At 33.9% G+C, this 14,165-nt stretch overlaps 1 protein-coding gene across 1 annotated transcript; it reads left to right on the top strand.

The window, feature by feature from the left end:
* Positions 1-6,322: 6,322 nt before the first annotated feature.
* LOC111900015 (probable carotenoid cleavage dioxygenase 4, chloroplastic) lies at positions 6,323-12,753 on the top strand. The gene is made up of 2 exons (XM_023895898.3): positions 6,323-7,799; positions 12,208-12,753. The coding sequence occupies exons 1-2, from the start codon at positions 6,382-6,384 to the stop codon at positions 12,566-12,568; spliced, it is 1,779 nt and encodes a 592-aa protein (XP_023751666.1). The 5' UTR covers positions 6,323-6,381; the 3' UTR covers positions 12,569-12,753.
* Positions 12,754-14,165: the final 1,412 nt, after the last annotated feature.

Genomic DNA, 14,165 nt, shown 5'->3' with positions numbered 1-14,165 from the left:
TTGTTTGTGTGGTTATGTTTCAATATGTGGTGACACGTCATGGAGCAGGGGGGTCAGGATCAGGATCTGGTGCGGGAACGAGCATCGAACCGACGCAAGTTCATTGCATCTGAGGTTACTAGAGGCATCCTTGATGTGACCCCGGTGATGTCCAAATCGATCAAGGAGGGTATCATCGATCTGATGGAGGATCTCCTTCGGATCTTCATGGCCGATCTAAACGCTAGCCAGTTTGGGGCTCGCACTCTCTCCTTCAAGGATTTCAGGGGATGTGGGGCACTAGATTTATTTAGGGTGAAGGCCCCCATCACAGCCAGGCGTTGGATAGCTGGCATTAAATGTGCCCAGATGACGAGCTTCTGCCCCGAGGGGTCGAATGTGAGGTTCGCTGCAAGACGTCATAGGGAGCGAGCCCAAAATTAATGGGAGGAGGTTGCCTATACTTTAGGAGCCCAACCAATGAGGCCATGATCTAGCCAGATTTTGTGACCCAGTTTCGAGCAGAGTTTGCACCAGTTGTTGAGGTGCAACAGTTGGCTAGGGAGTTTCTAGACATGAGGCAGACGACTGAGACTGTGGCGGAGATCACCGCCAAGTTCAAAGAGAGATCTTTGTTGGTACCCCAATATGCAGTAGATGAGGGGATGAGGAAGATCCAATATCATGATATGTTGAGATTTGACATTAGGGAGCTCGTTAGTTTTTCTGCCTACCCGACACTCGATGACATGATATCTAGGGCGCGGGAACGAGAGATTGATTTGGAGCACATAGGGAAGAGGAAGGCAGAGCATGGCAGACGGTTGGGGTTTCAGAGAAGAAAATCAATGTTTCAAATATAGGTTAAAGGTCGGTAGGGTCGAAGCCGTTGTGGCAAATGTGACAGGTCGCATAATGGGTTTTGTAGAGCGGGTGGTTCGAGTTGCAACAAGTGCGGCAAGCCATGGCACTTTAGCAAGGATTGCACTATTGCTATCATCACCACCCATACATCAGACTTGGTTTGCTTTCATTGCAATCAGAGGGGCAACAAGAAGGCCAACTGCCCGAGTTTAGCATCAGGAGGACCAATAGTAGCACCTTGAATTAAAAAGCAAAGTCATTTTTGGGTTGCCCTCAAAGCTAGTAATTGGCAGAATGACTTTTTGGAGAGAGAGGTTGATTTATTGATTTATTATAAGATTAATAAATAGCAATAAATAAATTTATTAATATATTAATTAGAAATAATATTATTTAACTAATAATTAATTAGAAATTAATTAGAATTAATTTTGGCATTAATTAGATTAATTAAAAGTGCAATGACCTAAGCTATAATTGTTCAGTAGTTGAATAAGAGAAGGATTCTAGATCCTTCCTAGGGTTGGCGAAAATAGGGAGCATCCTTAGGATTTCTAGATTAATCGTTAATGATAATTAGGAATGTGGAAAATTACCTAATTTAAAATAATATTATTATATTCAAAGTAGGGTTTCTAGGGTTTTCTTGTTCAACTATAAAATAAGCCAAAGAACTACAATTTTCGGTCACTCCTTTCATAAGAAGAAAAGCTGAAAATCCATCCTCCCCCCTCTCTCCTCTTAAGTCTTCTATTGCTAGGGTTTTGGTACAAACCAATAGAGGAACGAGATTTCTAGTGCTTGCTTTCTGAAGCTAGTTAAGGAATGAATTGTTTGATTATTTACTACAATAATCAAAAGGTACGTAAACCCTAAAACCTTTGTAATTTCGGTTATAGTAAGGCCTCGTTAGGTTTCTTGATGTTTAATTGTTTGTTGCTATCAATAGAGAAAACTTAGATCCAATAGGTTGCATATGAACTTACGGGTTAAGTTTTTCCGCCACACATATATATATATATATATATATATATATATATATATATATATATATATATATATATATATATATATTGTAACCTATAAAACCTATCAATAAATGAGCCCATTCTAACATGCAAATAGGCCCATCCCAACATACATATAAATAGGCCCAACCCAACATGCAAATGGGCTCAACCCAACATACATACAAATGCAAGAGTAAAAAAAACTAGCATCTTACACACTATAATGAGAAAACTCACCTCCATCCTAAATACAAGATAAATCACATACTCAAGCCAACGATATCAAGTCTCATCTTGCTAAACATATACATAATAAAACCCTAATTAAAAAGCAAGGTAATTACTAACTCACAAAAGGCCTAGGCTCACAATTAAACCTCCTTCGGGCAAAAGTCAAACTGGTCAAAAAGTCATTGGTCAACCCTCAGTAGACTTACGCTCGGCATAGCACACTAATCTAGGCTCAACGTAGAGATACGCTTAACGTACAGAAAGCTACGTTCAGCGTAGAGCTACGCTTAGTGTACAAAATGTTACGCTCAATGTAGACCCCCTGTTTCCCAAAAACTTCTATTCAACTCTTAATACAGCAAGCCAAGCTCATAAGGACTAACTGTTGGTATAAAAGAAAGTCTTAAGAGATGAGTTTGTATGTATGCTTCTATTATTTTATGTTCATCTTTTGTACTAAGTGTTGGTATAAAAAGAAAAGCTTAAGAGATGAATTTTGGCTAGTTGTTTACTCACTTATTTCTCCATAAAATGGCATGCATTTTTCAGAATTGGTATGTTCTCCCTCTCTTCTTCTTTCTTCCATTTTGGTGCTAGAAATGAAGGCTTTAAAGTTGCTTCTCTTTAAGCACTTATTTGGTATAAGTCTTAAAGCTTTTTATACAAGTGTTTACTAGCATATTTTGGTGGTTTAAAGCTTACTTGGTGGATACATTTTAAAGAACTTCTACTTGGAGTTTTAAAGTTATTTTCATCAACTTTCTAATTGCCAAAAGGAACCAAAGTCATCAAAGGTTATTATACTTTCTTCTTCTTTGGTTATGGTTAATCTTTCTAAGTTCTTGCAAAATGATCTTTGGTGGGTATTAAATGGTTTTAGTTTATTCAAACACAATTGCTTTCATTGTTAATTATGTCAAATTTTTAGACTAAAATTGGATTGTTTTTAAATAAAAACCCAACAATGCAATCTCATCATTTGAACCCTTGACTAGGTAACGTTGGAAATCATTACCAAATGATTTAGCTTTTCTTTGTTTTTTGCTTCTTCTAAGCCCGGATGATTTATTTGAATCAGGTATAACTTCCTTAGTAGTTCCATTGGAACTTGGAACCATATCCTTTGGTCTAGGTATGGATGAAAACCGATTTTCATCAAATATTGCATATCTTGATTCTATAACAGTGTTAATTGAAATAGAAGAACTAGGTTCTATAACATAAAACCTATAAGCCTTAGAATGCTCAACATATCCGATGAAGACACAACCAATACATCTTTCACCCAAAGTCTTCATCTTTGGTTCACTCAGTTTTACAACTACCCGACAACCCCAAACTTTAAGATATCCTAAGTTTGGTTTTATTTTTTTACCAAAGTTCAAAGGGAGTTATCTTTTTCTTTTTGTTTGGAACTCTATTTAGAAGAAAACAAGTTGTTATCATAACTTCTCCTAATAATCCATCACTCTAACTTGAATTTGACAACATAGAATTCACCATTTCCTTTAGAACCCTATTTTTCCTTTCAGAAATCCCATTTTGTTGAGGAGTATATGGAATCGTTATTTCATGTATAATTCCAACATATTGGAAATAACCAAGATCATAGTACTTACCACCTCGATCAGTACGATGTCTTTTGATTAAATCATTTTGTTGCAATTCAACTTCTTTTTTAAAAAATTTAAATTTATCAAGGGCTTCACCCTTTCTACCCCGATCCTCAAAAAGGAGTTGCCCCTTGACCTCGTCCCTTGACCGGTCAACGAGGTCACCTTGGACCTCACCAGGGTCGCTGCCCCTTGGAACCCCGTACCCAGAGGCGCTACCCGCGGACCCCTGTATTTCTGAGTTTATATTTATCACTCCTAATGTGCACTCCACGCCACCAAAATATGTTGATAACACTAAAATCACCAACAAATCTTAACTTTTGCAAATTGACAACTTTGGTCCTTATAACATAACATTTTCAATTTGACTCTATTAAGCTTATAATTTATGCCTATCATTTTTACCATATTCTTGTTTATAACTTTTATTTATGTATTTGTATATTATTATTATTTTATAAAAAAATGTATTTCATTGAAAATGACGATAACTGAGTCTCATTTTTATGATTGTTATAATATGTATGGTTAAGACAAATATATATATATATATATATATATATATATATATATATATATATATATATATATATATATATATATATAGAGAGAGAGAGAGAGAGAGAGAGAGAGAGAGAGAGAATTTAATCGCCATCAACCATATATTCAAATTTATATCGTGTATTAAATAATAAAAGTTTATGATAGAAAATGATACTAATAATCTTGAAAAATTATAAAGATAAAGTATATTATGGTTATTGTTAATGAGTTATGGTGACATGCCACCCCGTAAAATAAAAACCTTGAAAAATATTAAATAAAAAAATAACAACATACTTTTGGATCGATAATATGGAAGTTGAATATTTATTCGTGACAAATGACATGAGATTCTTCTATTATTTTATGTAAGTCGCTTAGTATTTTATACGAATAAATAAAAACTTTGTGGAATTATGTATTTTGATGATATTTCGTATTAAGATAGATTATAAACAAATTATCGTTGAATTCGGTGATTTATACAATGGTGTAATTAGTTCTGAAATCAGATGATACTTAGAGTATTGAGATTCAATGAAAATGACATACAATTTTAAATTCATGTGGATACGAAGGTTTGTAAAACTTTTATATTTTAATAGTTTGAAATTCTAAAAATATAATTTATAACAATATGAAAACGTATTTTATAATGACATATAAAAACACAAATTTTGAAACTAAAAATATGTCATTTGTGATATATGTCAGATCGAGACAAATTTATATCATTGTTTAGATAAAAAAAGATTAAGGCTTTATTTTCTTCCTTAGATTGCTTCATTGGGAGGCAACTATGATATAAAGATTCTACTTCTTGTATTTGGCTTTTGATCATCCCATAAAGGTTAAACATACAAACCCTTTATAACTTTGTTTTTGTTGCTTGAATTTTATGAACATAGATCCAATAGCTAGATCACGATGATTTGTAATATTGCTTATGTTTTTGTGTTTGTTTTGTATTTTTGTCGAATAAATATTATATGATCCAAAAAATCCATTTTCTTAACATAAATACTCCTATGTAGTGAACATCGATGGTAGAAAAAAAATACTTAATTCTTCTGCTTTAAACAACAAACTTTGAGTTTGTTTTGATTGGATTGTGTTGGAGAAAAAAGAACCCTAACTTGCACTCTTGGGCATAATTGCTAATATATGGTAAAAAAAACCTAATGGTATATTTTTAATTACCCACTTAAAAGATCATTACACGATTAAGTCCTAAGCCATTTTTAGTCCTACAATATGCTAAATTTAAAAGATCATGCTCCACAAACCGTTTACATGTACAAAAGTTGTGGTGTTATATATTTCACATGGGGTGCTTAGAGGGGGGGCAAAGTGAGCAGCTGTACAGGGCCCAATTTTTTTTATTATATATTTTTATTTAAAAATATAAAATTATAATAAAGATAAGGGCCATTTTTTTCTTGTTCGTCCTGGGCCTTTAAGAATATTTCATTTTTCAGGACCGGCCCTGATATTTCATTCTACTTTATAATTTCTCTAAAACAAATATAATAATTTTCATTATTAGATGCAATGGTAATGTTTGTTCTATTTTTACTATTGATGCAATGCTAAAGTCTGTCCTAAAACGAAAGGTGTATTTGTAAGTGATATTTTTACTTAATAAATTATTCATCCATTTGAAAATGCATATTTTACATACTTGTACAATAACTATAATGTGTTGTATATCATGTGGATAAATCAATTTATTAAGGAAAATATTAATTCTTTCTTGTTTATATATCATCAAAGAAAGAAAACCTATAAAATCCCAAAAAAAGTATTACTACGTATTTTTATTTTAAGTTGTAATAAAAACAAGATAACGGTATTATCTTTATAGATGCAAGTTTTGGAATACAGCTCAAGTAACTGTGGATTTTTTTACACATGTCAGTCATATTTTTCACAACTATTTAGAATAAATATCATGTAATAAAAACAATATCGATGAGAAAATGCTATTTGTTGTATTTCGTATGGATATAAGAAATTATTGAAGAATAATATCTAAACACGGTAAAATGATTGGTCTTTTTCAGTATGTTTATAAAAAGCATGGATCCTCACTCAGATATGTGGAAGGCAATCAAGGCATTGAGTAATCAGACCACACAATGGATTCTCTTTCCTCGTCTTTCCTTCCAACATTTTCACCACCAAATTCCACCGCCTCTCATCCATCGCCGCCACCACCACCGCCGCGGCCGTCTACTTTTCGTGTCTTTTCCGTCAGAATCGAGGAGAAACCACAAACCGTCACAACCAGGTCCACCACCAAAAGGTCTAATAACCAAGAACGACCCACACCTCCATCGGTGAATATCGAGAAAAAACCGGTGGCAGATCAATCACTACCAGCGACGATCTTCAATGCATTTGACGACATCATAAACAAGTTCATAGATCCGCCGAGTAGGGTTTCGGTTGATCCGAGACATGTACTGTCGGATAATTTCTCTCCGGTGGACGAACTCCCTCCTACTGATTGTGAAGTCATTCAGGGTACACTTCCGAGTTGCCTTGATGGAGCCTACTTTCGTAATGGCCCTAATCCGCAGTATCTACCACGCGGTCCCTACCATTTATTCGACGGCGACGGAATGCTTCACGCCATTCGTATCTCCAAAGGAAAAGCCACTTTGTGTAGTCGATTCGTGAAGACCTACAAGTATAACATAGAGAAAGACGCCGGATTCCCCATTATCCCAAATGTGTTTTCAGGGTTTAATGGAATTGCTGCGTCTGCAGCTCGGATGGCTGTTACAGCAGGCCGGTTTTTCGCCGGACAGTTTGATCCGACGAAAGGTATTGGTTCGGCGAACACCAGCTTGGCGTTTTTTGGGAATAAGCTTTATGCGTTAGGCGAGTCTGATCTCCCTTATGCCCTAAAACTTGCGCCAAATGGTGACATAATCACACTCGGACGCCATGACTTTGATGGAAAGCTTTTCATGAGCATGACTGCTCACCCAAAAGTCGATCCAGTGACTAAAGAAGCTTTTGCTTTTCGCTATGGCCCAATGCCACCTTTCCTAACATTTTTCCGATTCAACGAAAACGGAGAAAAACAAGCCGATGTCCCGATCTTCTCAATGACAAATCCTTCGTTTCTCCACGATTTCGCCCTCACTAAAAACTACGCCATTTTTCCCGAGATCCAGATCGGAATGAGCCCGATGGAGATGATCGGCGGCGGGTCCCCAGTGAGTACTGACCCCGGGAAGGTGCCAAGGCTTGGGGTGATCCCTAGGTACGCCAAGGACGAGTCGGAGATGAAGTGGTTCGAGGTTCTGGGGTTTAATATCATACATGCTATCAATGCATGGGAGGAGGACGACGGTGATACGGTGGTGATGGTGGCGCCGAACATCTTATCAGTGGAGCATACTTTGGAGAGGATGGATTTGATCCATGCCTCGGTGGAGAAAGTGAGGATCAATCTGAAAACCGGAATGGTGTCAAGGCACCCGCTTTCAACCCGGAATCTAGACTTTGGTGTCATCAATCCGGGTTTTGTTGGGTTGAAAAACAGGTTTGTTTCTAAGTTTATGAAAATAGATATAAATGTTCAACATCAACGTATCAAATTTATTAACCTATTTTTGATAAATCTGTCATTTTTTAACATGTGCTTTATTAAATATAAGTAATATTACTTGTTATCATAATTAAATAATTAAATATGATTTTGAGAATACTTAAATAAAAAATACATAAGATGTTTTAATTATGAAAAATCATATTTAATTATCATAATATTCTTTATAATTAATATTTTCTAATTCTTAATATATGTTTTTAAGATTATTATTACAAAATTCTTAAATCTTTTGGTCAAACATATTGCTACTTAGATTTTCATGTATACCTCATATTTACTCATTTATAGACCACAAACGTGAGCATCACACATCAATGACATGATGATGAAATACATAAAGATACTGACATGATGTTGAAATACATAAAGATAATAAATATAATGTTATTGGGTTTTCTGAAAATTAATGATATTTTTGTATTTTAAAATAAATCGTTAGGAGTAAATTATTTTCAAATTACTTTATTTCATATTTATATTTGAAAAAATGGTATACGGATGATACCGTATAAAATGAAATATTTTCACTGTATTTATTTTTAACGAGTATATTTACTTTTCGTGAAATATAAAATCGAATATACAAGCATCAACCATACATATTTTATTAGAATAGTTGAAAACAGTGAAGTTGGAGTTGTGTGCGGTGCGGTTTAGAAAGGTTTAAAGTCAAAATTGCAAACCGCACCGCAATTGCAATTTAGGATTTTTGGAAACCGCAAACCGCACCACAAAAGATTTAAACCGCATAATGTGGTGTGGTGTTATTCGGTACGGTGCAGCCAGTTTTGATGTCAGTTGATTATTAACAAAAAAAAAAGTTTTATGCATTAGACTAGGTCTTAACTAGTCTACTTATTTTTCTTAAGATCTTAAATATAAATTATTTCTACTAGTAAAAAGTAGCTACAAATGTTGTCTAAAACAACATCAATCGATCAAAAAATCGATTGATAATTCTATAACAACTAACATCAACCATCAATAGTAAAAAAACAAACAAAATAACAGTTTGAACATAACTAGAAGTTGTCTAAAACAAGAAGTCATCCAAAAAAACAGTAATCGATCAAATAGCCATTTAGATTTTTGCCTAATTGGATGGAATATAAGCATAGCATATGCCTTATGGTCTAAGTTTCGATGTAATTATCTAAGACATTAAGGCAATATGTTTTAATTTCCAAACATATTTATTGTTTACATATGTGTGTTTTATACAACTCTTGGACTTAGGGGTGCAAACGAGCCAAGCTACTCGCGAGCTACTCGAGATCGGATCGTTAAAAGCTCGACTCGAAACCGATTTTAAACGAGCCCGAGCCGAGCTCGAGCTTAATATTAGGCTTGTTTATTAAACGAGCTCGAGCTCAAGCCTATGTCACAAAGCTTGATTAGGCTCGCGAGCCTAAACGAGCCTTTATATAATATTATTTATTACTATTTATATATATATATATTAAAATAAAAACATATTAGGGGAATTATGAATTTCGGGTATTAGTAAACGAGCTTTTTAACGAGCTCGAGCCGAGCTTAAGCTTATTTAGGCACGCCTGATAAAAACGAGTCGAGCCCGAGCCCAAGCCGAGCTTGTATAACTCTTTACGAGCTCGAGCCGAGCTCAGTAAAAGAAAGCTCGAATCGAGCCGAGCTCGAGCTCGAGCCTCATATAACTTAAACGAGTCCGAGCCGAGCCTGGTCAGGCTCTGGCTCGGCTCGGCTCGTTTGCACCCCTACTTGATATATATATATAAGCTTAGTTACCTAAATTCACCATAATACGTAGTTTTGTTTGATATATTCATTATAATGTTTTTAAACATCAATCTCTATCTTGATTTACTTTTAAGATTTTTTAAAATTTCACTATATATATATATATATATATATATATATATATATATATATATATATATATATATATATATATATAAAAGAAACTCTTAAAGATATATATAAGCTTAGGTACCTAAATTCACCATAATACATAGTTTTGTTTGATATATTCATTATAATGTTCTTAAATTTCAATCTCTACATTGATTTACTTTTAAGATTTTTAAAATTTTACTATTATCTTATTCTTACTTCACATCTTTTTGCCGAACACCTATATATATATATATATATATATATATATATATATATATATATATATATATATATCATGTGGTGCAGTGCCTTTTGAACCGCAGTTTATAACTAAAAACTGCAAACCGCACCGTATGTTGCGGTTTATAAAAACTATAAACCGCAAACCGCACTGTGAAAGTCAAAAACCGCCTTATGTGGTGCGGTGTGGGCGGTTTGTGCAGTTTTTTGCAAACCCCTATGTGAATTGTCTAGTTGACATAATGAATTAAATTCAATCATAGTAAAATGTTACTCGTTAAATGAATAAGGAATTCAACTATCATTACGGTATTCGATGTGAAAAATGAAATTTTAAAGAGAAAATGACAAAAATAGCCATTTACACTAATTGCATTACAAAAATAGCCAAAAAAAAATCAAAATTACAAAAATAGCCTACGATTTCGCAGATGGAGATGCCCCATCTGCGAAATGAGCATCTCATCTGCGAATGTACAAGCACCTAAAGCACAGCTGTGCTTTAGGTGCTTGTACATTCGCAGGTGCTTTTAATTTTTTTCTGTATATATAGGGTTAATTTCGCAGATGGAATAGGTCCATCTGCGATTTACTCTCATTCTATCTGCGAAATTGTGGTTCTTTTTGTATTTTTTTTTTAGTTTGACTATGAAATGAATTGGTTTGACTACGAAATCATATTTTAGTTAAGTTTGTTGATTATAACAATGAATGAAGCCTTTATATTATAAAATATAGTTTGCAGATTTTTGTTAACAGTTACAGCATGTTATTTAAAAAAACAACAAACGATCCTTGTAAACGAGGGACATTTAGTATGGTAGTCAAACCAATTCATTTCATAGTCAAACTAAAAAAAATACAAAAAAAAACCACAATTTCGCAGATAGAATGAGAGTAAATCGCAGATGGACCTATTCCATCTGCGAAATTACCCCTATATATACAGAAAAAAATTAAAAAAAAAATTTAAAAGCACCTGCGAATGTACAAGCACCTAAAGCACAGTTGTGCTTTAGGTGCTTGTACATTCGCAGATGAGATGCTCATTTCGCAGATGGGGCATCTTCATCTGCGAAATCGTAGGCTAATTTTGTAATTTTGATTTTTTTTTGGCTATTTTTGTAATCTCATTAGTGTAAATGGCTATTTTTGTCATTTTCTCAATTTTAAATAATATATTGTGATTAATAAATAAATTGTTTTTTTCTTAATGTTTCATTTAACTTTTGTGGAGTTAAATGAAAAAACTGTGAAGTTGTTTGAAAAGTTGAATGATAATATAATAATCCATTACATTTTATATAATTCATTGTATTATGGGCACCTAATGATTATAAGTTTTCATTTTTACAAACATAGAACTTATAAAATAAAATATAATGCCTTAAAGCGTTATTTTAAGTTTATGAAAATAGATATTAATGTCCAACAAATCAATTTTATTAACCTATTTTTGATAAATCTTTTAGTTAAACATATTTCTATTTCGATTTTCATGTATAACTCATATCGGCTTCATATTTTACTCATTTATAGACCACAAACGTGAGCATCAAATATCAATGACATGATGATGAAATACATGAAGATACTGACATGATGCTGAAATACATAAAGATAATGTTGTTGGGTTTTTGAAAATAAATGATATTTTTGTATTTTTTTTTTTTAAATCGTCAGGAGTAAATTATTTTTAAATTAGTTTATTTCATATTTATATTAAAAAAAAAAATAGTATATGAAAAATATCAGAACTGAAATCGTACAAAATGAAATATTTTCAGTTTATTTATTTTTAATAAGTATATTTACTTTTTGTGAAAGATAAAATCGAATATACAAGCATCAACAATACAAATTTTTTTAGAATAGTTGAAAAAGATGAAGTATCTAGTTGACATAATAAATTAAGTTCAATCATAGTAAAATGTTACTTCCGCATTAAATGAAAAGGATTCAATGGTCATTACATTATTAGATGTGAAAATTGAAATTTCACTAATATATTGTGATTAACAAATAAATTGTTTTTTTTAATGTTTCATTATTTTTATAGAGTTCAATGAAAAAAATTGTGAAGTTGTATGAAAAGTTGAATTAGGCTTTATAAAATTCATTGTATTATGGACACTCTAATGATTATAAGTGTTCGTATTCACAAACATAGAACTTATAAAATCAACTATAATGTCTTAAAGCATTATTTTAACAACTACTTCAGGTATGTGTATTGTGGAGTTGGAGACCCGATGCCAAAGATCTCAGGGGTTGTCAAGCTAGATGTGTCATTGGCAGAAGTTGATAGACGAGAATGCATAGTGGGTAGTCGAATGTTTGGGCCTGGATGTTATGGCGGTGAGCCATTCTTTGTGGCTAGGGAACCTGATAACCCTAATGCTGACGAGGATGATGGGTACATAATTTCCTATGTTCATGATGAAAACACCGGTGAGTCGAGGTTCTTGGCGATGGATGCCAAGACACCGACGCTTGAGATCGTTGCTACTGTGAAGCTACCCCGACGTGTGCCGTATGGTTTTCATGGTCTATTTGTTAGGGAAAGTGACATTAATAGGATGTGAAAATGAATGGTTCATTTTCATTGTTGAAGATAAATGTGTTATATATTTTAGCATTTATATGTATATAAAATAGGAAAATATAATATAGTATGATTTGATACGATACAAAAAAACATTGCATATACTTTTCATGTAAAATATGTTCTAAGTGCATACTTCAATAAAGAGAAAAATTATAAGTGAAACATCAGTTTTAAGTATGTGAATTTTTATGTGTAATGTTGTAATTTATCCCATATTTGTTTTGTAACATGTTTAATAGGAACGTTTAGATAAACATTTAGAGTTTGTTTAATAAAATGTATGAAACTTTAATTTGGTGATATATGTAAAGAGGAGTTTTTGGACCATACGTAAAAGGTTCCATAAATAAGAATCGCATACAAACTATGAGATTTTTGTAACACCCATAAAAATCATGTCAAATTTAAATTTTTAAAAACATTTCAAAACCATTAAATATTATAAAACTTGTTTTCAAAATAGTATAATATCATAGTATCCCGGAAACAAAATCATAAATATGAGGAGCTGTACGATCACGCATTTGCCTTCTCACGATCATTTGTACCTGAAACAAAAACTGAAATTGTAAGCCTAAAGCTTATTGAGTTCCCCTAAAATACTGATACATTGCAAATAAAACATATACAAATAACATCATGTATTGGGTCCACAACTTTACAGACTGGATTACCCCTGGGCCCACAGTGTGAGTCTGGATTGCCTTTTGGGCCCACAGCTCACATCTGGATTGCCTACAAGCCCACAGTATGAGTCTGGTATGCCCCCCCAACTCGTATCTGGAATGCTCCTGAGCCTACAGTACGAGTCTGGTATGCCCTACCCGGCCCTAAGCGCGTATCTGGAATGCTCCCGAGTCCTCAGTATGAGTCTAGCATGCCCCGCCCGACCCTCATCTCAACTAGTCAACCCTTGGTCAAAGTCCAAGTCAATGGTCAAGGTCAACAGTCCATGTTGACCGGACTCGTCGAGTGCAGTTCACCGACTCGTCGAGTCCTTCCTGAAGTCGAGAAGTCGTGAAATCCCCAGTTGACTCTTCGAGTTTCCCTGAAACTCGTCGAGTTCGTGCATGTCCAAATGTCAGGAAAACCCTAATTGACTCGCCGAGTCATCCTACTGACTCACTGAGTCCATGCAGAAATCTTTGCACGACAATCTTCATCGGACTCATCGAGTTGGACTTGCAACTCGTCGAGTCCCTTCAGTCCTTTCTCCATTCAGATGCTTTTTAAGCCACTCCAAAGCTCCATACTTCATATCAAGCTTCCCAAGGCATGTTTATCACGTAAAGTTGCAAACTTTACGTGCATGCAAGGCTCTAAAGGCTTAAAATGTCAAATCCAAGCTTATAATGGGGTTTAACTCAAAAAGGAAGGTTCATACTTGCTAAAGCTGGAGACTTTATAGCTATAGAGACCAAGATAAGCTCAAATCTGAAGTTGCAATTTCAGATCCAAGCTCACACTCGAACATGGTTAAGATATATACTAGAAAAGCCCTAATCTTAAACATAAAGAGATCTAGAAAGAGGTAAGGTCAAGGTAACGACTTGTTACCTTCAAACTGATGCCAA

The sequence above is a fragment of the Lactuca sativa genome, chromosome 6 (assembly GCF_002870075.4).
Source record: "Lactuca sativa cultivar Salinas chromosome 6, Lsat_Salinas_v11, whole genome shotgun sequence".
Taxonomy (NCBI): Eukaryota; Viridiplantae; Streptophyta; class Magnoliopsida; order Asterales; family Asteraceae; genus Lactuca; species Lactuca sativa.
The sequence above is the reverse complement of the archived record's forward strand: the minus strand, read 5'-3'. Positions and strand labels throughout refer to the sequence as shown.

Excerpts from the sequence above, each read along its gene's own strand:
- LOC111900015 (XM_023895898.3), top strand. The coding sequence starts at position 6,382 with ATGGATTCTCTTTCCTCGTCTTTCCTTCCAACATTTTCACCACCAAAT. Across the intron at positions 7,800-12,207 it reads TTTGTTGGGTTGAAAAACAG|GTATGTGTATTGTGGAGTTG; the intron begins GTTTGTTTCTAA and ends CAACTACTTCAG.